The sequence below is a fragment of the Myotis daubentonii genome, chromosome 4 (assembly GCF_963259705.1).
Source record: "Myotis daubentonii chromosome 4, mMyoDau2.1, whole genome shotgun sequence".
Taxonomy (NCBI): domain Eukaryota; kingdom Metazoa; phylum Chordata; class Mammalia; order Chiroptera; family Vespertilionidae; genus Myotis; species Myotis daubentonii.
In genome coordinates, this window is record NC_081843.1 from 70,786,587 (window position 1) to 70,809,488 (window position 22,902).

At 39.5% G+C, this 22,902-nt stretch overlaps 1 protein-coding gene across 3 annotated transcripts in view; it reads right to left on the minus strand.

Moving 5' to 3' along the window:
- Positions 1-22,902, minus strand: part of VCAN (versican) — a 106,793-nt gene that overhangs the window by 12,760 nt on the left and 71,131 nt on the right. For all 3 annotated transcript variants that reach the window (XM_059694161.1, XM_059694162.1, XM_059694163.1), the window contains 4 exons: positions 21,261-21,374; positions 19,331-19,444; positions 14,029-14,187; positions 12,458-12,540 (listed from right to left, as the gene is read on the minus strand). In XM_059694161.1, the coding sequence (XP_059550144.1) occupies positions 12,458-12,540; positions 14,029-14,187; positions 19,331-19,444; positions 21,261-21,374 (470 nt within the window). The remainder of the gene's footprint in view (positions 1-12,457; positions 12,541-14,028; positions 14,188-19,330; positions 19,445-21,260; positions 21,375-22,902) is intronic.

A 22,902-nucleotide genomic window follows, 5' to 3' on the forward strand; every position in this document is an offset into this window, starting at 1 on the left:
AATAAACATACTACAGGAAAAGTGTATGTAGGGGTGGGATCTCTGCTTTTGAAAGTTATGGGCAATCTACTAAAGACAGACAGGTTTACATCCTTTCAAGGTGAACTCAGATTATATAGTGTCTAGGAGTCCCAGCTGTGATTCAGAGATACCAGACATCTTTTATCTTTAAAATACACACCACAAAGCCATGATCAATGGCCCTAAACTCACCTCAGATAACTAGCATTACAAGTAAGAACAAAACAAACTGATGATAAAGTGTAATGTAACTAATTGACCTTTTCCGTATGCAGCAATAGATAACTGCCTTTTCATTCAGTTAAGAAAGCATTATTTCAGAAACATTAAAGAGTTAGAAATAAACCAGGAGCTTTCTTTGCTTTACTTTGAAAAAAAAAGGAGTTTGCTCGGGTTCAGTTTTGAGCTCTGCTTTCAGTTAAAGGAAACACGACTGACCAGTATCAGTCAGTTACTGCTGTAACAGTCACATCCCAGCTGCCCCTTTAGGTGATACAGATATAAGCAAATTGATTTATGAGGAAATATGCAAACAGCTGGGTGGTGAAAATGAAAGGGTGGAGCAAGGAAGGTTCTTGAAGCAAAGAATGGCTTTTTCTTATCTGTCCATGCAACATCCCAAAACAGTGCTCACTTTTCCACATAAAGCTTTTTTTAAAGTCTTTGCAAATATTATGCTAAGCGAAATAAGCCAGTCAGAGAAAGACAAGTAACACATGATCTCACTTATATGTGGAATCTAATGAACCAAAAAAACAAAAACAAACAAACAAAAAAAACAACCTGATGAACAAAAACGATCCAGAGATATCGAAGCATGCAACAGACAAATGTATTTAAGAGGAAAGGGGTGGGGAAGTGGAAAGAGATTAACCAAAGAATTTATATGTATATATGCATAGCCTATGGACAGAGAATAGTGTGAGGAAGGACTGGGCTTGGGACTGAGTTGGGCGAAGGGATCAATGAGGGTGCGGAGAGGGAGCGTGACATCTGTAATGCTTTCAATAATAAAGATAAAAAATTTTAAAGTCTTTGAAAAAGAATGTCAATTCAAAAATAAAAACCTTAAAGATACAAGGTCATGCTTCAACCTCTACCAGAGAAAGAATTCCCAGAACATTAAATGGTCTTATTTTTAAATTCCTTTTATCAGCATCTTAAAACTAAGAAGTTTTCAATCCAAACATAATAATTAGCCCTTCTTCATAATATTTGATCCATTTCAAATCCTTTTCATTGCAATTTTTATCATTTCTTAACTTTATCAAATAACTATCCTATATAATAAAAGCCTAATATGCTAAGTGTCTGGTCAACTGGTTGGCCATTCAACCAATCAAAGTGTAATATGCTAATAATAAGCTAAGGCTGTTCAGCCCCTAGCTATGGCATGCACTGACCACCAGAGGTCAGAGAGTTGACTAGTCGACCTGTCGCTATGATGTGCACTGATCACCAGGGGGCAGACGCTCCGACCGATAGGTTAGCTTGCTGCTGGGGTCTGGACAAGACAGACCGGGACTGAGCGAGACAGACCAGACACACTCTGGAGACCTCCTGTGGTCCCTCCCCAGCTGGCCAATCTCCCGCATCCCTCCCCAGCCCTGATCGTACACCAGTGAGGTCCCTCAGCCTGGCCTGTGCCCTCTCACAATCCGGGACCCCTTGGGGGAGTCAGAGAGCCGGTTTTGGCCCGATCCCGCAAGCCAGGCCAAGGGACCCCACTGGTGTACAAATTCGTGCACCGGGCCTCTAGCCTATATAATAAAAGCCTAAGCCACTGTTATGGTGGAATGACCAGAATGACTGATCGCTGTGATGTGCACTGACCACTAGGGAGCAGGTGCTCAATGCAGGAGCTGCCCCCTGGTGGTCAGTGCGCTCCCACAGGGGGAGTGCGGCTCAGCCAGAAGCTGGGCTCATGACTGGCGAGCACAGCTGCCATGGCAGGAGGCTCTCCCAACTCTGCAGCAGCAGGTGCAGTGGGCCAGGATGAGCATGAGTGGCGCTCAGCCCCCAGCCCCAATTCAGGCTCCTCCCTGGCCTTCTGCCACTTGGCACACTGCTACATCCCCCTGAGGGGTCCCGGACTGCGAGAGGGTGCAGACCAGGCTGAGGGATTCCCCCCACCACCCCCCAGTGCACAAATTTCATGCACTGGGCCTCTAGTAAGGAATAATCAGTGGACACTAACTAGTTCTTCTAAAGAGACATTCTGTTTAGAATCTCTTAGTTTCTTTCCCCCTACTAAAAGGAAAAAAGAGTTTTCACAGACACTAGATAAAATGAAAGGTCATCCTTTTGTATGTCATAAATTTAAGATTTACCACCATCTCTCTCTCTCTCTCTCTCTCTCTCTCTCTCACACACACACACACACACACACACACACACACACACACACACAACCTGTGTAGTAGATAAGTTCCCACCATAAATATAATAGAGAATATGCAAATGGTTAATAATTAGCATAGTAGACTGCAACAGAGCCCTTGAGATGGGAAAACTAAGCTATTCATTAGACAGATTTGATAGCTAATCAAACAGTTCTTACACACTAGCAGCCATTGGGTTCCAGTCTGAAAAAAAGGTACAAATCATCTCATATTGTAGCTCTTCAGGGACTCTAATACATAACTGAAACTGCAAGTCTTGAACTCCATCTACCTATGTATCACCTACCTGTCCTAAGTATATTTAAATGTTTTTCAGCTGAGATGGAGTCACCTTTTACTCTTTAAAATTCACTATAATTTAGAGAACCTTTGATGGCCAATTAAAGACTCTATGTTTTAGAACTATTATGAATATTGTCAAGCACATTTGAACAATTAATCACGCACATTCCATTGAAAACAACATTCTTGACATTTGCTCGGGGAAGCTATTCTATGATATAATATATTATTGTAATTTGGGGGAGAATTTACTAAAGCATCAAGTAAGAATTTGGGTGTGTTGTTTTTTTTCCATGAGCTGTCCAGTCACCATTTTCACCTACTCTGCCTCCCCCCAAACACTGCTAATTTAATTCATTGTAAAACATTTTCATAAGAAAACCAGAATAGTACTCTAGGTTCGCATACCAAGGGAACTAGCCAAGGAAAACTTTTCACTGGTTTATTATTGTGTATAAAGTAAAGATACGGGAAAGACTAGTGCTAATATTTGCCTCAGTTGCTAGGATTTTACTAAGCACGTGACTCCATATGTTTGCTTCATGCTGCACTTGAAAAATCATCTTTTTTACATTTAACTTGCAAGTTCACAATATCAAGCAATTTGTGCTAGAATTTTTAAACTCTACGCTATAAAAACTTAATTCACAGAGACTATTATTCCTGTATAGATTTAGTTGGCGGTCTGGGAATGTGAAGTTTTGGAACGCAAAATACAATATGGCCACTAGGTGGAGATAGCCATCCATCAATCTATTATGAATTACCAACTCACTGTTAACAAAACATAATTTAGAATACAGCCCCAGAAATCATGTTCATTTACTCCACGTGGCAAAGAAAGATGAAAGGATCATCTGTGATATGTCGTCTCAGATGTGAGGGAAAGCATGAAGGAAACAGGGCTGGAAGAGGGGCCTCAGCCTGATCCTATTTGCCAACTTGATTGCATTCGATTCTGTTCGAGGCCATTGTAGCCAGAATCAGAATTTTCTATTTGACTAAAATGTTCATCTACAACAGCTTATTTTCCTGCATTTGGCCTTTTTAAAGTATCCATGGTGTACATCAGTGGTGAAATCGTATCAGAAGCAAAGCCAAATCTATAGAATCCGCCTAAATAAAATCCTTAGAACAGGGCAGGCCATCAACACCTCTGCACACCAATGAATGTCAGCAGTGTGATTCACATTTAGTTTGGCGTTAGGTACAAACTTATCTGAAGTAGCTGTGAAAACATGACACCTGTACTAAAAGCGGACTTCTCTTGTGTGCAAACTCCTATCACCTGTGCTCCCACAGCTACAAATGACATCCCAAAGCAGTCCATGCCAGGGGTAAGCAGATAACCACCAAAGTATAAAAGCAAATGCCAAAGAAAAAATACTTTGCCAAGAGGCCAGCTTACTCGTTTGAAACACACGCTGATAAGGACCCACCTCTTCCCTAAATAAGGAACTCAGAATGACCACGCTGGGCCACCCCCAGCCTTTCAGAACACAGGTCAAACATTTATCTGAAAGAAAGCTCGGGGGAGTACTTATTACAGAAACCAAAACATTTGGGAACTTTAAAATGCCCTTTTCCCCCCTCGATGGCTGTGGGACACAATAGACGTTTGTTTGCAGTCTGTGGAGGGTACATTAAACTTTGTTTTATTTAACTTGTTTGGGGCAAATGACCTCCCTGCAAGGTAGGGCTAGACCCTCTCCTGATCCTTGTAGTTGCATAAGGTTACTCTGGTCTGGGTCCTTATTTATTTATGTTTTAAGGGAGGTTATGATTCTGCTGTTGTCTTTTAGTTGAACAACCGAAAGGGAAAGAGCAGCTTTGTTTCAAAGGAGAAAGACACATTTGTTTCGGTGTCACTGCCTTAGGTTGGCAGCCTAGAGGCAGATCTTGCAAACATGAATATGCTGAAGGGAAGAAAAACGAACTTGGGGTCTCCTGATAGTTGTTAAAGTGGCAGTGTGCCCATTATTTTCCTAGCTGGCAAATCTCTGTGTGGGAGAGCCTATCTGCCAGCTCTTGAGCACAGCACTAATCTTGTGTAATAGCGTGAGCTCACTGCCCTACAAAGGCAGTAATTATCAACAGCATTTTCCAAAGGATGTGAGTTCCTCCCACTGTGAGACCACTGGAGACAGGGCCCCAGGCAGAGCCCCTCTGAGCCACTTGCTTTCATTCAATCCCCACCGTGAACGGGTGGGTGCCAGTGGCTCCTTCCCCCCAGGCTTGTTTGCACAGGTCTTCCGTCAGGAAGTGCTCAGGATCCAAAAGCAACTGAAAGTGCCAAAACTCATTCAACATTTTTCTTCTGCCTTTTTGATGGTTATTCATTGCCTTAGCCTTATTAGCCATGAAATTTTGATGTCTGTATGTGACTTTAAAGTTTCAGGGAGCATGCTGGAAGAGCATCTGTGAGAAGGAACGGCAATGCATTGATCATTTACTTATAATCTTCTCAATTGGGAAATGATGTTCCGGGGATGGGCAAATGTTGTTCTTCCAGTGTTTGACCCTTCACTAGCCATCTGCCCTCAAGGAAAGGCAAGGTGGAGATGAAGGTTTTATGTTCCAGAGCTACTCTAGCGCACCTCATATTACCCGTGTAGAATCAGAAGGACCGGGGCTTGGTTTCAAACCAAACTGAGCTGCAGCACAATGAAAAATTGTCATTAAGAGCTCGGTGGTCTTCTGCAGAAAAGAAACTGAGAGTTCTACTAATGAGGAATGTGTTAGAGGCTGAGGAAACTGCATACATTTTCCTTGGCTTTTAGGTTAATATAATGAAGCCTGTGAGGTTTGACATAATTAAATTGACACCGTTATGCAGAGTGGCTTGTTCACAGAGAAGTGGCATTTGGAGCTAAAACCCATAGCACAGCTGACACACACCCATCTGCAAATACTTTCTAGAAAGGCTTAGATTTTCAGGTGGCAAGAGGAAAACTTAAGTTTTGGGCTTGAAGGTTTGTTTTGCATTATTGTTCTGCTAAAGCATGTGTAATCCTTTCAAACAAGCAGAAACCTACAAACAAGCTTAGAAAACACCGGAATTAGTTAATTCTCCTGATTCTCTTTTCAATGTCCAAGACATCTGGGAGAGGGAGGAGGCCAAAGCCTTTGTGTTTATAAAGGATAATGATGATCCATTCCTGCAAAAAAGAGCAAGAGTTTATGGCCTGCAATTTGTTACTCCTTTTCTCTGCCCCTTTTAAGTGTCTCTTCCTGGGTTAAGGGCTATTTCTTTATTGTTTCTACCTTTTTCAAAGCTGGTTTTTCTCACAATACTTTGCTTGACAGACTGATGTGTTTATTTATGAAAGAAGAAAAGGCACTCTGGATTTAAAGTCAAACCCACAACCAATCTGGCTATTCTTACACGTCAACTCCAACCAGTAGGGCGAGTGGGTGCCCCAAATTCTAGGTGTGCCAGCTCACCAATGTTGGACCATGCTTATTAAATGAAATAAAAATTCAGTTATGTTCTAGAAATATTTTAAAGTAGGACTTTTTTTAAGTAGCAAAGGCTATCAATTAGCTTTTTTGTAATCTATTTCGTAAGTATCAAGGGACAAGATGAGTTGGCTAGACATTGATGGATCTGTGAGTTAGCAACTTGTTCAAGATTACTAATTCAGGAGATTCAGACCCGTGCAGAGGAGAAGAGGTCTGTGTGGACATGGAGAGCGAGGAGGAGGAAGTCATGACTACTTCCTAGGAAGCCCTGACGCCAGCAGCCTTGCAGGGGTCAGCTTAAGTGCGAACAAAGTGAGATGACTGAAGGGAAAATGTGCAAGAGATGCAGAAAATGTCGAAGAATAAATTCAGGATTTGGTGAGTTTTTTTTAACCAAACACATCAAACTTTCCTAAAGCTCCTCAGCATTTTAAACAGGGAACTAACTGGGCTGTCAGTTCTATTCAATCCTCCACCTCTGGACAATGCTACCGAAGGTGGCATTTTTCTTTCAAGTCGCTGTGTCTGATCCATGAAGCATCAGGTCTCCCGTGGTGACGGGTTAGCTTTGAAGGTGCTGGGGAACTCAGGGAAGGAATGAGAGGAAGGAATTGCCTCTGGAAGCCTCATTCCTGGGGGTCAGAAGCCGGAGGGAGCAGGATGGTAACAGCTTTAAATCTCTGCTGTCCATGGGTTGATTTTAAAGAGGTAAGTAGTGTGATTAAAGCACCCAACTGTTTCTAATATCTCCCTGATTGTGGTGTCCATGGACACTCTGTAGTCTATAGTTCAAGGAAAGCTGTAAAAATGATTTTGCTAGAAAGTAAAAATGTTTCCATAGTGTTTCCTGACGTCTGTGCTTAAAAGGACAGTCACAGACAGTGGATGAATAAATGAAGCTCTGTCCAACCTTAGGCAACAATTATCCTTGGTCAAACCTGCAGAGGGGCCGTGGTGGAAATGTTTGCTTTCCACCTTTCCTTTCCAAAGCTCATTGCAAATGTATTCTTGGGACAACCATGGACACAACTGTTATCATTCCCAGTGGGAACACCTATGTCCTTTGCGTTAATAACTTTTGTAAGACACATTATGCTCGGCTATAACTTTCTGCTTGTGAGGAACATTGTTTTCTTGTCACCATATTTTGAAATCTTACCTATTATGTTTTAATGTTTTTCATCTTGGTACAACTTTAAATAAAATAGTTAATTTAGGTTAAGCAAGAATTGCCACAAAGAGATTCAGCCAAAAGACTTACTTGGTCATTTCAGGATTCATAAGATAACAGTGAGTTGGTTGAACAATTAATTTATGGATATTGATTACCATTCAAAAAACATTTGTTAGGTCTCTATTTTTGTCAACAACTCTGCTAGGTGTTGAACAAATAGAGATGAAAGTTAATCTCTGCCTCAGAGAGCACAGTGTCAGGAAATTTACACCACAGGGGTCTGTGGTAGGATGGGAAGAGGCACAAGGAACCGCAGGAACACAAAAGATGAGCATTTAGTCACACCCAGCTTGGAGGGCTTCCTGGAAGAAGACCTTTAGCTAAGCAAGGTATTGAAATGCTTCTTAAATAAAATGTAGTAAGGGGCATGAACATTCTAAGCACTAGGGCAAGTGTGTGCAAAGAGCTGCAGGAGTGAGGGGTGCTGGCTTATTCTTTGAGATGGGATTGCTTAGGAAGTGACAGGTGGAGTGCATGGACTTGGTATGCCATGCTCATCATTAGAGCTTTCACTGAAGGCAATAGGAAGACACTGAAGAATTTTAAGAAGGGAGTAACAAGAGTTTAAGGCAAGGAGAAAGGAAGGTCACAGGCACCGCAAAAACAGATCTGGGGGGAAACACTTCAGACTAGTCATTCATTTAACAATTAGTTAAGGCAAGAACTTAAAAGTCAGATAATAGTATAGAAGCTAGATAAGAAATATTTGCTTAAGTTTGCCAGCTTTAATGTGTATTTAACTTGGATGGTTTAACTTAGTGTCTTTGAAGACATTACTTGGGTGACAAGTGAAGTAATTCATTATTGAGGTTATTTGTCAAGGTTTCCAACAAAGCACTTGGGGCATTTCACTGTTAGAGATCAATAGTCGAGTTAAAGAGTAACTGGTAGTAGAAATAACTGCTGGTAGAAATAACGTAGTAGAAACCCAAGTGACAAAGTGAAAATGTCAATGTGTTAAGAGAAAATAACCTCCATAGAAATCACAAGGCGAAGCCTATAACCACTTTTATCCATGAGCATTCTTTTGTGAAATTTATTGGGCAAATGCATCAAATAAATCATTTTTTAAAATATAACAAAAGCAAGAGTTTTGCACTTGGTTAATTATATATCAACATCCTATTATAGAGGCCAGTAATGTGGAGTGAATTGACCAGGATCTGAAGAAGAGAGGCAATTTAGGTAACTTGGACAAATAACATTGTTAAATTAGTCTAAGCATGTAATTAAATTAGTCTAGCTGTAAAGCATGTTAAATATGATATAATTATGCTGCAAGTTGGAAGCAAAGTTTAATTATTTCAAGAGAAGAAATTATTGAAATTGAGACCTAATATAAACTTGTTTTTACTGAATATTAGACTGAGTAACCAAAGATAATATACGGTAAATAGCAAAGGTTCTTTTTGTTTCAATACTGCTCTACCTCCCAAGAAGGATAAGCAATGATAAATCTTTCAAACAAAAAGTGGGGGAGGGAAGAGGGGGCAATCACTCTAAAACATAAACAAAGTCCTTAAAATTACACACAGTCAAGTTAACACCATTTCCAAGGGTAAGCAGATACTGCTTTCTTCGATGAAGAGTTTACTACTAAGGGTATTTTCAAAAGCAAGACACTTGGAGTAAACAGCGAAACAAAGGAGAACTCTTTTATTCAGAGGCCTGTGCACATATGGAACCTGTTAAGGGGATGGTGGCTGTAGAAAGAACTGTAAACGAGGGTGAGACACCTAGCCTGTCTCAGAAAGGAAGGGATGGAGGCAAGGGTGGTTTCAAAAGCAAAAAGTGGGCCAGAGATCAGTCAGATGGGAGGGAGACAGGCTGTTGGGAAGATGGTCTTTCTGTTCCAAAATGTTCAAAGTTAAGGGACACTCCTTACCACACTTTCATTTCATACAAAGAATGAATTGAGAGGAAACCGAGGGCCAGTCAGAGTTTTTTTCTGGAGTTACTTGTGTCATTTCTTTGATAAACTTTGCTTGTCAGTGTAATTCATTTTCTGCCTTCTTCAAACCAAGGCCCCCACTTGGTGTGCTCTCCATCACCCTTAGCTTTCAATTAAAAATGTGAATTAATTAGAGTAAGGTTCCTGTTTACAATGTACAGTTATCAATGGTTATCTTCCTCTGGAAATTCCTGGGAAAGATCAATATTTTTCGACAAAGTGCAATGATTGCTTATTTACCAAGTTTAGACTATGAAAATGATCATTTCACAATCCACTGAAAATTAACAGACACAGACAAAAAAAATGATTAAGTTGGCTTGCTTTGGCTTAGTGGAATAATGGCATCTGATGAGCCAAGTGAACTGGAATGGCACCTGACAGGGAAGATAAATTCCCTAAGATATGTTACAGGTCTTACATGCCTGCCAGGTATGTCAATATTCAGTCTCATTGACCAAGCTCACAGAGCTTCTAGGGCCTTATCATGGAAACCATGAGAAATAAAAAGCCAGCAAGAGAAACACTTCTTTGAAGAGCCGAACTGCTAATGGAGAGATCAGAATAAACACGTAGGAACATGCAAAAATGGTAAGAATGAAGACAGACAAATCAATTCTATGTAACCAATGAGAGATTGCACATAGTCAGGGACTTGGCCCAATCAGGTGAGCATGTATGTTGCAAATGACAGGCTTTACACATACTCCACTCAGCCAGCTGCAGCTCTTCTAGGCTCAGGGCCAGCACATACAGGGAGACTATGTGGTCTGGTTCTGCAGGGCACGAGTAAGTACCAACCTGAATGGCCACCTGCATCCTTGGCATCTGTAATATAGTTGGAAGCTCACAACTACCTGCACTTTCCACTGCGCTATTTATAAAGGAAAGTTTGTGAGAGGAAGACCCATTGGTGGGTATCCTATAAACCCAGTTTATCCCAAAGAAAGCAGTATGCATCCAATAAGCAAAAACACATTAAATGCCTATACTATATAATCTGCATTAAGAGAATTATGGAAACAGTTTTAACTATTGTAATACACAGAAAAATGTCATTTTAATTTTTATGTATTCACTTACAAATGAATAAAAACAAGTCTCTCTTCCATTAAAATGAATATAAGGACTTAAGTCATACCAATAATAATCTAATTGACCAAATTGATCCCCTTAGGTACAACAAAAAGAAAACATACAGATGCAAAAACTGCACATACACCACTGAGCAAGGACAATTAGAAGACAAGACTAATTGACCCAAGAGGTGTGGTTCATATATCTTATAGCAGTGGTTCTCAACCTTCCTAATGCCGCGACCCTTTAATACAGTTCCTCATGTTATGGTGACCCCCAATTTCATTGTTACAAATTGGACATAATTAAAGCATAGCGATTAATCACAAAAACAATATGTAATTATATGTGTTTTCCGATGGTCTTAGGCGACCCCTGTGAAAGGGTCGTTCGACCCCCAAAGGGGTTGCGACCCACAGGTTGAGAATCGCTGTCTTACAGGAATATGTTTTATGGACAATCTACTTTCCCTATTACTTCTGAATCCTGCCAAAGAACCTACTTATGAACTTGAACGAAAAACAGTATTGATTAAACATAAGGGATCATGACAGGGCAAGCTTTATTGCAGGATTGCTAAAGGAGGTCTGTGGCTTTGGAAACAGGTCTAAGTTCAAATACTGGCTTCACCACTTGCTAGCATTGTGACTATGGGCAAATATCCCAACCTCCCTTTCTTTACCTGTAAAACACCTAATGCCCCCTGAGAGGTTATTGTGGGGCAAAAACAAATGCAAAGTGCTTAGTAAGAGATCGACACAGATGAACTAGGGAGTATATCCACAAGGGCACCAAGAAGCTTCCCTGAACAGAGTACAGCTTCCAGAAACAGAGATTACTCTGGCATTTGTTCTAGAGCGTGATGGGGAACCTTTTGAGCTCGGCATGTCAGCATTTTGAAAAACCCTAACTTAACTCTGGTGCCATGTCACATATAGAAATTTTTTGATATTTGCAACCATAGTAAAACAAAGACTTATATTTTTGATATTTATTTTATATATTTAAATGCCATTTAACAAAGAAAAATCAACCAAAAAAATGAGTTCGAGTGTCACCTCTGACATGCATGTCATAGGTTCGCCATCATTGTTCTAGATGAACCTTACATTTTGCCAAGCTCTATAGATATAGGTGAATGGCAGGTACTGAATGAAATATAAGCAGCTAAGCGGTTCACAGCCAAGAAAGAGCTTAACAACTATTTTCAATTTTTCTTCTTACTTATTTACTAGGTAAATTAGAATTAAATTTACACTTACTGTAGCCAGTGGATCCCAACTTTGTCTGCACTTGAGAATCAGAGGTTCTACAGTAATGACTTTGAGCTGAGGCCTAGGCACTGGTTGTTTAATTGCAGTCTCCTGGTGATTCTAACAGCCAGGGCCAGAACCACTCGTATAGCTAACCACACTGGAACTATTTCTAAAAAGCACCTTTGCCAATCCTAACTCAGGAACCTTAGTACAGCCTACTCAAGACTGTTGCCAGTATAACCACTCCTTTCTTTATGAAGTAGAGAAAGCTAAAAAGCATATAATTAGTCAGCAGAGTTTGAGTGGAAGGAAATTCATAAGATCATCATTCAAAAAAATTTTTAAGATGAAAAAATAGGGCATTTTGCTTGGATAAAAATGAGCCATGCCTTATAGCAGATTTCCAGCGCAATTATTTAATAGAGAAAGGTATCTTTTAAAGGCATTTTATTTTACAGTTATTCTTTCCCTTTTTATCTTGAAGCTATGCAAAGCCAACATAACTATCTGAAAGACAGACTTGAGGCAATTCTGATTATGTGGCTTCCCCGTTCAATGGGAATGTGATCCAGTCCTCTTATCAAGAGAGCCACCGTGATTGCAGGACTGGTGGTTGGATTGATTCTCATGGAACTCTACTCTAACTCCCTTTTATTTCACTGAGTGACCCTGAGCAAGTCACTGAACTGGTCTCCAGTCTAATGCGCCCTCCACACAATGCAATCAGCACACAGTACCAAGTTCCTAGGAATCCTTTTCATCAGCAGCTTACCAGTGTGCTGCCATCAGTCCAACGGAAGTCATGCTCAAACATCTTGTCATTGAGGCCTATCCACTGGTAGTCGTGGCCCAAACCTGAAAGATGGTAAATAACATGGATATTTTTATTACCTTCGCAATATATGGATGAAACATACAAAAAAATATTTTCAGAATGAATCGTGCATCCTCTTTTCTGGATGGATTTTTGTTGTTATTCGTAAACATTTTTCATAGTCTGTCTTTTGTCCTTTTGCCCAATGTGCTTTAAACTAAAAAGCTAATTTTCAAACACTGTAAAACATTAAAACATGAGACATAGACATTATTTTTCTAGCACTTTACAATTATTTAATGGTTTTCTTCATCCTTACTCTGATAGAAACTTTTGATTTATTCTTTTTATTAAGTTATGCTATTGGTGACCATGCAGAGAGGCTCAGTGGTTGAGCATTGACCTATGAACCAAGAGGTCACAGTTCAATTTCTGGTCAAGGCTCATGTTGAGGTTTTGGGCTCAATCCCCATTAGGGGGCATGCAGGAGGCAGACAATTGATGATGTTTCTCTCTCATCATTGATGTTTCTATCTTTCTATCCTTCTCCCTTTCTCTCTGAAATCAATAAAATATATATATGTATATATATTTTTAAAGTTACAACATTGGCAAAAATTCAGTGACCCAATAAAACATGACAGATCTTACCCATGCTAACCTCACTTTGAAAGCCACATGTTTCTTCTCAAAGCAGTTTAGACAGTGAATATCTAGACCAAACAGTCCTGCAAAATTTCCTCAAAATTAATTGTTTTCACCATAAGATGAGTTATTGGCAAGCATACCATGCAAAAAAGTTAAGTGAACCTCTATCCAAATTGCAAATTAACAATCACATTTCTAAAAGATAGGAGCCATCATGAGAACATATTTAATTGAGCATAAAATAATGTTTCATGAGCAAAAAAATTCTACATATTTGTTACATGAAAGCTAGCTTGCCTTCCTCTTTGCTATAGTTTAAAGAGTAAGTAAACAGCTTTGGTAATAAGTTGCATTAGTATTGTCTCTGTCTATTCATGATCTTAATATGAAGTCCTCTTGCTATGGCCTAAAATAATAGAATTTTGGATGAGAACTAATTATGCACAGGAGATAAGAATAGGGTTCTATAAGCAATTCAGTTTGAATTACTGGGACAAAAATAACTGAAAGCAATTTTCTCTTTAACTTTAGACAACATATGCATGTATTCTAAATAGACTATGAAGGTAACCATCAGAAGAATTAGATTGAACCCTAAGATGCAGCCATTTTTGTAAGTAAAAAGCTGATCAAATAGTATGCTGTTTCACCTCTTATTGCAGGCCATCCAAGAAATGCCTTCCTATGTTATAGTTGAATATTCCCCCAAATGGGGGACTCATACCAGATATATGATTTTAAGTAGTTCATCGATGAAGGATTTAATAAGTGGAATCACAACTGAGAAAGTGCTTGTTCTTTTTAATTAAACAGGAGAGAAAGCTAAGAAGGTGGTGAGAATGAATGAATCTTCAGGAAACCAGTGTATATTTGGTACATACGATTCACAAATATTTGTTCTTCGTGAGACAGAATGCTGGTGAGATGGGCGCCCTGCAGACGGCATTCCCGTTCGGCTGCATCCCACGTGCGTCGATGGGCAAAGTACTTGTAACACTGCCCTTGGAATTTGTGCCAGCCATAGTCACATGTCTCCGTGTCTGGGAAGAAATAAGGCAGAGGCTTCTTAAACACATCTATGTCATCTAAACTTGGCTCACTGATCCAAGTGCTAACTGAAGACCCAAGGCAATATCAATGCAACATCCCTGAAGTAATGGATCCATAAAATGTGGCATGATGACAAAAATATTATGATAAAGAGAGGCCAAGTGATTCCTGCCAAATGGATGGCTGTACTGCAGGTCCTCAAATAAGATCTTGTTGTTCCATTCAACTTTGTTTTATTATAACATAGATGGGATGCTATAGGAACTTAACTGTTGTTTATAACCGTCAGCCTATGGTTAGACACAGGCCTGACACACTAACCTGAAATAAAGACATCATTTCACTTAAAGTCTCAGAACCCTATGGAGGATGTTAAGTGAGAACTTACTGTGCATCTTTGGACTGAAAAGACAGCATCTAACTGCAGTGTCCTCAATTAGAGCCAGCGTTAGCAGGAGAGAAGACTGGAAGAGAGGCCAGCCAAACCTCTTAAGCTGCAGTGTCTACTGACTTACTGGTGAAATAGTTGGGGCTAATTCCTTACCAATGAAACTTTTAGTGATAAGAATTTGGCTAATAGGATTCTGGATGCTTGCATGAGTACTTCAAAGGTCTGGAAGTAGGAGTAGTCCTTTCCCACTTCCCAGAGAGATAGCTGGTGGCCAGTCTCTGGCCAGGTAAGATTTACAAAGAGAAAAAAATTCTTCATCGGTAGCAGCTTCTGGGATACAGCTAAGGCTGTGTGCCTTCTTCCCAAAAGGAGCAGGAATGTAGGTAACTGCAAGTGCAAATGCATCTGGATTTTAAGTTTATTAAGAATTATAAAACCTGAGCTCTTTAACTTCAGTCCCAGTATTCCACTAAGCCCATTATATATATATATATATTAGAGGCCCAGTGCATGAAATTTGTGCATGGGGGGGGGGGTGTGGTCCCTCAGCCCAGCCTGCACTCTCTCCAATCCGGGACCCTTCAGGGGATGTCCAACTGCTGCTTTAGGCCCGATCCCGCAGGGTCTCGCAATCTGGGACCGCTGGCTCCTAACCGCTCACCTGCCTGCCTGCCTGATGGCCCCTAACCACTCTGCCTGCTTGCCTGATTGCCCCTAACCACTCTGCATGCCTGCCTGATGCCCCTAACTGCTCCCTTGTCTGCCTAATCCCCCTAACTGCTCTCCCCTGCCAGCCTGATCCCCCTAACGGCTCTCCCCTATAGCCTGATTGCCCCTAACTGCCTCTGCCTCAGCCCCACCACCATGGCTTTCTCCGGAAGGACATCCGGAAGATGTCTGGTCTAATTAGCATATAACCCTTTAATTAGTATAGATATACATTATTTTGTTTCCTCTTTCACAATAAGCAGACTATAACCAGTATTCTGGTAGGATGAAAACATTTCTTCAATATATCTAAATTATATACTGGCAGTGAGTGTCAGCTATACTTTCTAGATTGCCAGTTTTGATGTGTTTTCATAGGAAAGCAGCCTTACTCATAGCACTGCATTTTCAGTGGTAATCTTCCCTCAGACTCACCCACTGACAAATGAGGTTAAATTCTGTATTTAATAATAATTAATTGAAATACTTTTTTATTTCTACAAAACAATTCTCACAAATATATGTAGTTACATGCAAAAACTAGCAAAACTGTAAAGTTCATAGCATTTTAAGCACCAAGAAAACTTTCTAGATTACCTAATGACCATCCATTCCTCCCCTTACTTTACTGATCTATGAAGAAAACAAAACCTTACTCCATGAAATAAATGCTTGTTTTATGTACCAGACTTGGTGGCCAAATTGAAAGTCAGATTGACTGTCACTCCATTTACTCCTCTTTCCACAATTGTGGGAAAGCCTGTGGCCTGAGAGATTAAATTTATTTTTCCCTGGCTTCAGTGATTTAGGCCATACTCATACGACAGATGCAACTGATCTCTGAGAACAGTCTTTAGTTCAGTTTAGTCTAACTGGCCTGTTGTTTAGCTACAGCCAGCTGACTAATTGATTTAAATCATGTGCACTGGAAGCTTTGCGTTCTAGGAAAGTGCTGTATGGAGACCACTAGATCTCACGGGAAAGGACACAGGACATAGCTTGCTCACTTGGTATAAAAGTAGCACTCAGTGCCCAAGAATGAAGCATATTTTGTTACTTGGATGCAGTAATTTTCTTTTTGAGGAATTCTCAGGGAAGAACTCAGAGCTGAGCTATGAGAGGTGGGGAAGAAACCAATCTTCATATATGAGGGGGTTGGTTTACATGGGAGGACAACTGGAAAAATTTTTAGAACATTCTTGCTGCCAAAGTCAATAATGTGATATTATAATAGCATAGTGTTCCTTATCCTTGGAAATTATAATTTATTTTAAGACACATGGCTTAAAATTCTGGAAGATCCTTAACTTATTTATTTTTTGTGAATAATGCATCACAAAAAAGTCTTCTATAACACTCTTTCTTATCTTCTATTAACCCAAGTGATTTTTGTCTGGTTTTATCTTTTATCATTAAAATAGATTACCACTATATTTCCTTTAACCCCCCCCCCAAAAAAATACATGATCATACTCTTCTGAAAGTAGGTATCAGAAGCAGTCTGTTTGTTTATCCCATCTTACCTAAAAATAATGTAACACACATTTCATTTCTCAAAAGGCAACTCTTTTGGGTGACACAGCCTTAGAATACATCTGACATGAAAATACTTCTTATGTTTTAAAACTCCTATAATGCATAGGTTGCATTACAAAGTCCCAGATTCTGTTGTGCCTGTGCATGTTGGGATTGGGTTGGGGGAGGGTATGACACTTCTGCTCATGGTCACGGAAAATGAAACTGTCATTCAAACAATCTCACACAAAAAAATCGATTCGCCTTATGATATGTAGGCAACGTTTTCAGCACCTCTGACATATAGCTGTCAAGTCTTAAGTTGTCAACACTTGGGCACTTCTCACTGACAAGCTACGTCCCTGACTTTAGTGGGGGCCATCTGTGTGTCTCTCCACTGTTCTAAGACCCTCTTCCAGATCTCAAATCTGTTATAATTCCACCAAATTGCAGCCCCTATTCCAGAGTTACTGGGACTTGGGATGTTACTAATGAGAGAACAGAAAAGGTCAGCTGAAGAAACAACAACACAGTCATCACTGAATTTGGACAGAAAACTGTTTAGACAACAATGCTGCTGTGAATGAAGAAAACATTTGCTCTTAGGCAACCTGAAAAGAGCAGAAAAACTCCTTCAGAGTCCTGCCAATAAATCACAGGAGCACAGCTGCATTTGGTAAACAGACCAGGATGAATGTTGCTCATCATGTGGATGAAAGTCTAACTCACTGTTAAAAAAAAATAGAGAACGCACCTGAAAGTTAGGTGGCACTGGAAATGAGAGAAAAACCCAAAACCTTTTCTTTCTGATTTTCCTTTAAAGAGATGGAAAAGGTAACTGGCCCCAAAGTCCCTCTCAAGGATGTGTTACCGCATCAGGTACAGACATAAATAAAATGCTTATCTGTCAGAGTTACTTTAGAAGGGTGAAGATATTGAGAAAAACCTAGGCTTTCAAAGGCAGCTTAGGTTCATTTTCCCCACACTCGCATTCTAGCTGTGTGACCTTTAACACATACGCACTTGTTTCTCGCTGAGCCTCAATTTCTAACCCATTTACTCATAGAAATACTGTGTCAACCAAATGAAATGATGTACCTGGAAGCATTTTATAAACTATAAAGTATCCCACAAGTAGTATCTCTTTTTATTCTCTGCCAAGAATTATGCTGAGTCGCCAAGATCAAGGCTGTGTTTGTGTTGTTCAGAGCTCTATCTCCAGTGCCCAGAACAGTGCCTTGAAAACAGTAGGTGCGCCATTAACACCTGTTGAACAAATGATTTTTGAATTGATCCTTGTATTTGGAATAAGTGTGATTTTTTAATTGCTCCTCATATTTGGAATAAGTGGAGCAAGAATCATTTAAACAAATTTTAATAACTCGAGTATATTACCCTATGTTTTCTTTAACAAATAGCATTTTTCTCACTGTTTTCATTTAAGAAGGGAAACAGTGAGAAATTGCTTGGTCAATTTTCATATTTACCTTTTAAAATTCTAAAGCAAATAGATTCCTCCTTTGCAATAAAGAGAAAAGGAAAAAAATCTAAAAACTCAGCCATCAGCTATCCCCTTCGATTGGCAATTTAATACAGGCTCCTTTTAGTTTTGTTTAATTGTGGTGATGTTTGGATTAATGCTAAAAAGTAAAATGTAGGGCTAGACCAATGTGTTCTGAGTCTAATACATTTTCCTTTTGTCTGGTGGAATGGAAGTTTGGCATTAGGCACTTTTGTCAAAGCCAAATCACTGTATGACTTTAAGTAGAGGAAATTGGCGTTCCAAAGCTTAGTGTGCTGAGCATGTGATCTGTTTCTGATGCAGGGACTAAGAAATGTTACCATTAACCACCTAACATGTACTCTCACGTGGGCCATAAAATGCAAATTACAGGGATCAGGAGATTTAAGCCATCGTGAACATAGGCCTTTCTTTCATTCAGAAAAAGTAAATGCTTCTTCAGTAGGAAAATTCCCTATTGAGCAGATTCACAATATCTTTTACGTAGTGTTTGCCAAGTCCAAGTCAATGCGTTCTAACAACTATATAAACTCATTCTCCAGAGATGATTGACTAAGAAAAATAAGTCCCTTGAGTCTCAAGTGCGTAGGGGGAGAAAATAAAGGCAACTAACATTGAATTCAATACTACCTGGAACAAACCATGAACATGGATTAAGGTCTATTCCTAATTTGTCCTTTGGAGGAATACATATAACAATGTTCCTTTTGTTGGCTAGATGGTTTTAAATTTGCTCAGTGTGCCTGTCTGCAATTGCATCCTATCAGTGAAATAAAAATGATCAAGTCAACACTATTTTTCAGATGTTGTGAACTATGGACACATGAGGAAACCTCAAGTATTTAGGAACCTGTGGATTTCCTCTGCAGGAAAGACTATGCAGTATGGCCAAAGGACTAAAAATATCCAAGTCATTATGACAAAAGACTCTCCAGAAGTAACATTGAAAATGAAGTATCAATAAAGTTCATCCTACAAATGTTGCAATAGCTCTTACCTTGCTCACAAAGTGCACCAACATAGCTGGGAAGACAGAGGCAGCTGAACGTATTAAAGCCGTCAACACACGTGGCTCCATTGCGACAGGGGTTAGAGTGACATTCATCGAATTCTGAAATAAAATCATAAAAGGCCACAAAAGAACTTTCAAAACAATCGAAGGATTCTAGTTACTGTGAGGTTGCTAGATAAAATACAAGATAGCCAGTTGAATTTGAATTTCAGATTTAAAAGAAAAAATCTTTTAGTATAAGTATGTCCCATTTTATAGTTAGGACATACTTAGAGTGAAAAAATATTCTTTTTTTAAATCTAAGATTAAAATTTAACTGACCTTCTTATATTTTTATTTGCTAAATATCTGGAAACCCTAAGAAAATTTCAACAATTTAGAGGAGGATCACTGTGTCCATTTCTTTTAGATGAGTCACATGAGCCCTAAAATGGATCAGGTTTTAGTCTAGCCTACCCACTCCCAATCCTGGCTCATGCTCCGATTTCCTCACTCCTGAAACACCGACAATATCTGGCAGGCCGCCCAAGCCCTGGGCCCTTCCCTCTCCAATATCTCCTCCATTCTGCCGACGGTCGCCTTCTTTGGACACAGTCATAATATTACTCCTTGGCTTTCAGACATTCCATAGATCCCCGCTGTCCAGGACAGTTGTCCTTAGAGTGTGGTGCTGGGACCAGCGACAGCAGCATCACCTGAGAATGGTGGAAATGCACACCCCAGGCCCACCCCAGATTTATCTACTGAATCAGATACTGGGGCTGGGGTAACAACAATCTGTATTTACCCGGCCCTCCAGGTGACTCTGATGCACACTGAAGTCTCAGAACCACTCAACTAGAGCATGAGGCACAACTACTGAGCTATTATTTTGAGACAAGCACTCTTTCAATATGAATGTTAGGGATTTTATCCCAATATTTCCATGAGCCTTCTTTACTCAATCGTTAAGAGAAAAGCATCCTGGTACCTCTAAAAGAAGCACCCGACCGTTATTATATTCCATCATTTCTTTCATCAGAGATAAGGTCTACAATTAGGCAAATTTAAAATGGAGTCTTGCCCTAGCTGGTTTGGCTCAGGGGATAGAGCATCAGCCTGGGGACTGAAGGGTCCCAGGTTTGATTCTGGTCAAGGGCACATGCCTGGGTAGTGGGCTCAATCCCCACTGGGTGGTGTGCAGGAGGCAGTCAATCAATGATTCTTTCTCATCATTGATGTCTCTCTCTCTCTCTCTCTCTCTATCCCCGCCCCCCTTCCTCTCTGAAATCAATAAAAATATACATTTTTTAAAATGGAGTCTTTTTTTAAGAAAAGGAAATCTAAATAAGAATGAGAACAAAAGGAACTGATTCCGTAAGAACACAGTTACATTCTTCGGAACTAGAAAGAGAGGAGGAGGCCTGCAATCCATACCTGCTGGAGGTGAAGGCGGGTGAGGCTGGCTGCTGGGGACAGCCAGGCAAGGCTCTCTCCCACTTCACAGCAGAGGAGCAAGTTATCTCAAAATGTTACAGCTAAGCCCCCTCATTTTAAAATATAGCTTTGAGAAAATTTGCTGTATTTAAATTGTTTGTTTATTGATATTCACATTTGGGGGATAGACTAAAAAAGTTTGTTAATATTTATGCAACTATACATTTGTAAAAAGCCTATCTGTAAAATCCACAAAAAGACATAGCTGACCTGAGTAAGCTTCACTGAGTCTTAGGTATATTAACAAAATTCAGTAACCAAATGACCCCATTTCCCACAATCTACTTGTCACTCTATGACTTTAACTTCATTGAACATATAATTCATCTACACATGGATTTCTCTGAAATCCTCTGGTTGATTCAAGCAGTATAAATACCCGCCCCACCAATATCTCTTTTGTAAAAGCACTACACCCTTTCAGGCAAGGACATCTTACCAAGTTCACACTGGTCCCCAGTGAATCCCGGCACACAGGTGCACACATAGGAAGTTTCAGTAGCATAGCAGGTGCCTCCATTGAGGCACGGATTCGTTTTGCAACGATCAAGTCCTATCGTGTTCAGGAAAATAAGAAAAGCAATTAGGCCCATCTCTAACTTTCAATGTATTTTAGCATAAAATGTCACTTATTGCTACCATGATATATAAGTTTTACTGTAGCAATTTAGATACACTACACACAAAAATTAACATTAACTTTACTCTCTGGAGTGTTTCTTGACATAACTAATTATTACAAATTGGATCTATTCATTTCTGGGATTCAATCATCATTATTTTCAACAATATTTTGCACAGTATCTGGCAACTAATATATTCTACTGCAGATTTAGTTGGCATGATAATGGCAATTGATTTTAGTCAAAAATGATTACACATATGTGCACAGTGAATGGAAATGTATTCTTTTACACGAGGTTAGTTCATGTGAAATGGTTGGATACACAGAACATGCATTCTTTTTAGCAGATTGGCTTGTTACCATCATTTGAATTATTATTGCCTTTTACCACTTAATGCTCAGAAACTGTTTTTCTTCGAAAGTGTGCACTGAAGTCTCTTCTGCTACATTAATATGCTTTTTCCAAAAACACGTTCCAAATGTACTCCTTTAAACTATACTTGAAGAAAAGCAACAAATGGATTAAACTCTACTGTATAAAAACAAACCCAAACACAAAAACCTCACCTAACATGAAACCCCCAATTTTTATTGCTATGTTTCTCATTAAAACACAAATAAAATCAACACTCCTAGCAGATAAATATAAAGGCCAGAGCCACAAATTTATGAGGAGAAACAGCTTAAAATGTTTTTAAATGGAAAATGCAAATACTTTTACACTATTTGAAGCACATATATTATTCTATAACAATTCTTGGATAATTGTCTTTATATTAATAGCTTACATTTATTAGAGTTTGAGTATTTTTCTAGAGATGCCTGTTTCAAAATGTTCAAGAATCTAAATAATAGTTGAAAGTTTTACAAAATAATTGTGATAAATAGGTTATATATGAGCTACAACTTATGTTCAAGAATCTTGAGACCCAAAACCCTGAAATAATTACACATGAAAAGAAGACCGTCTACTTATGAAACATGAACTTAAGGAACATTTGGATAAAGAAGGTACTGCTAGTAGAAGATAACAGTCTTTTTCATACAGGAAAGTCAAACAAACTTTCTGAGTGTTAACTAAATTCTAGACTACTAGAAAGACTTGACAAATTCATATTTGCATGTGTGGGATCAATTTTAGGTTAATTCAGATGCTTACACCAACTTCAAAAACTACCCCAACTCTTCTAAGATTCTTTCTCATGTAGTCCTAAAAATATTTAAAACCTCCCTAGCCGTTTTAGCTTTCTGCCTTTCAAAGTACTCTGCCTAGATGATGAAGCTACAGTCAACAGCACATCTACACACTGGCCTCAGCGCAAAATCAACATGACACTTAGGAGAAGGCGCTTGGTGAAACTGTGATGTGCCATATAAATGTGATGCACTATTATTGTTCCCTCCACAGACACCCGATACCACACTGAGAGTACGGGACAAGGACTTGACAAGAAAG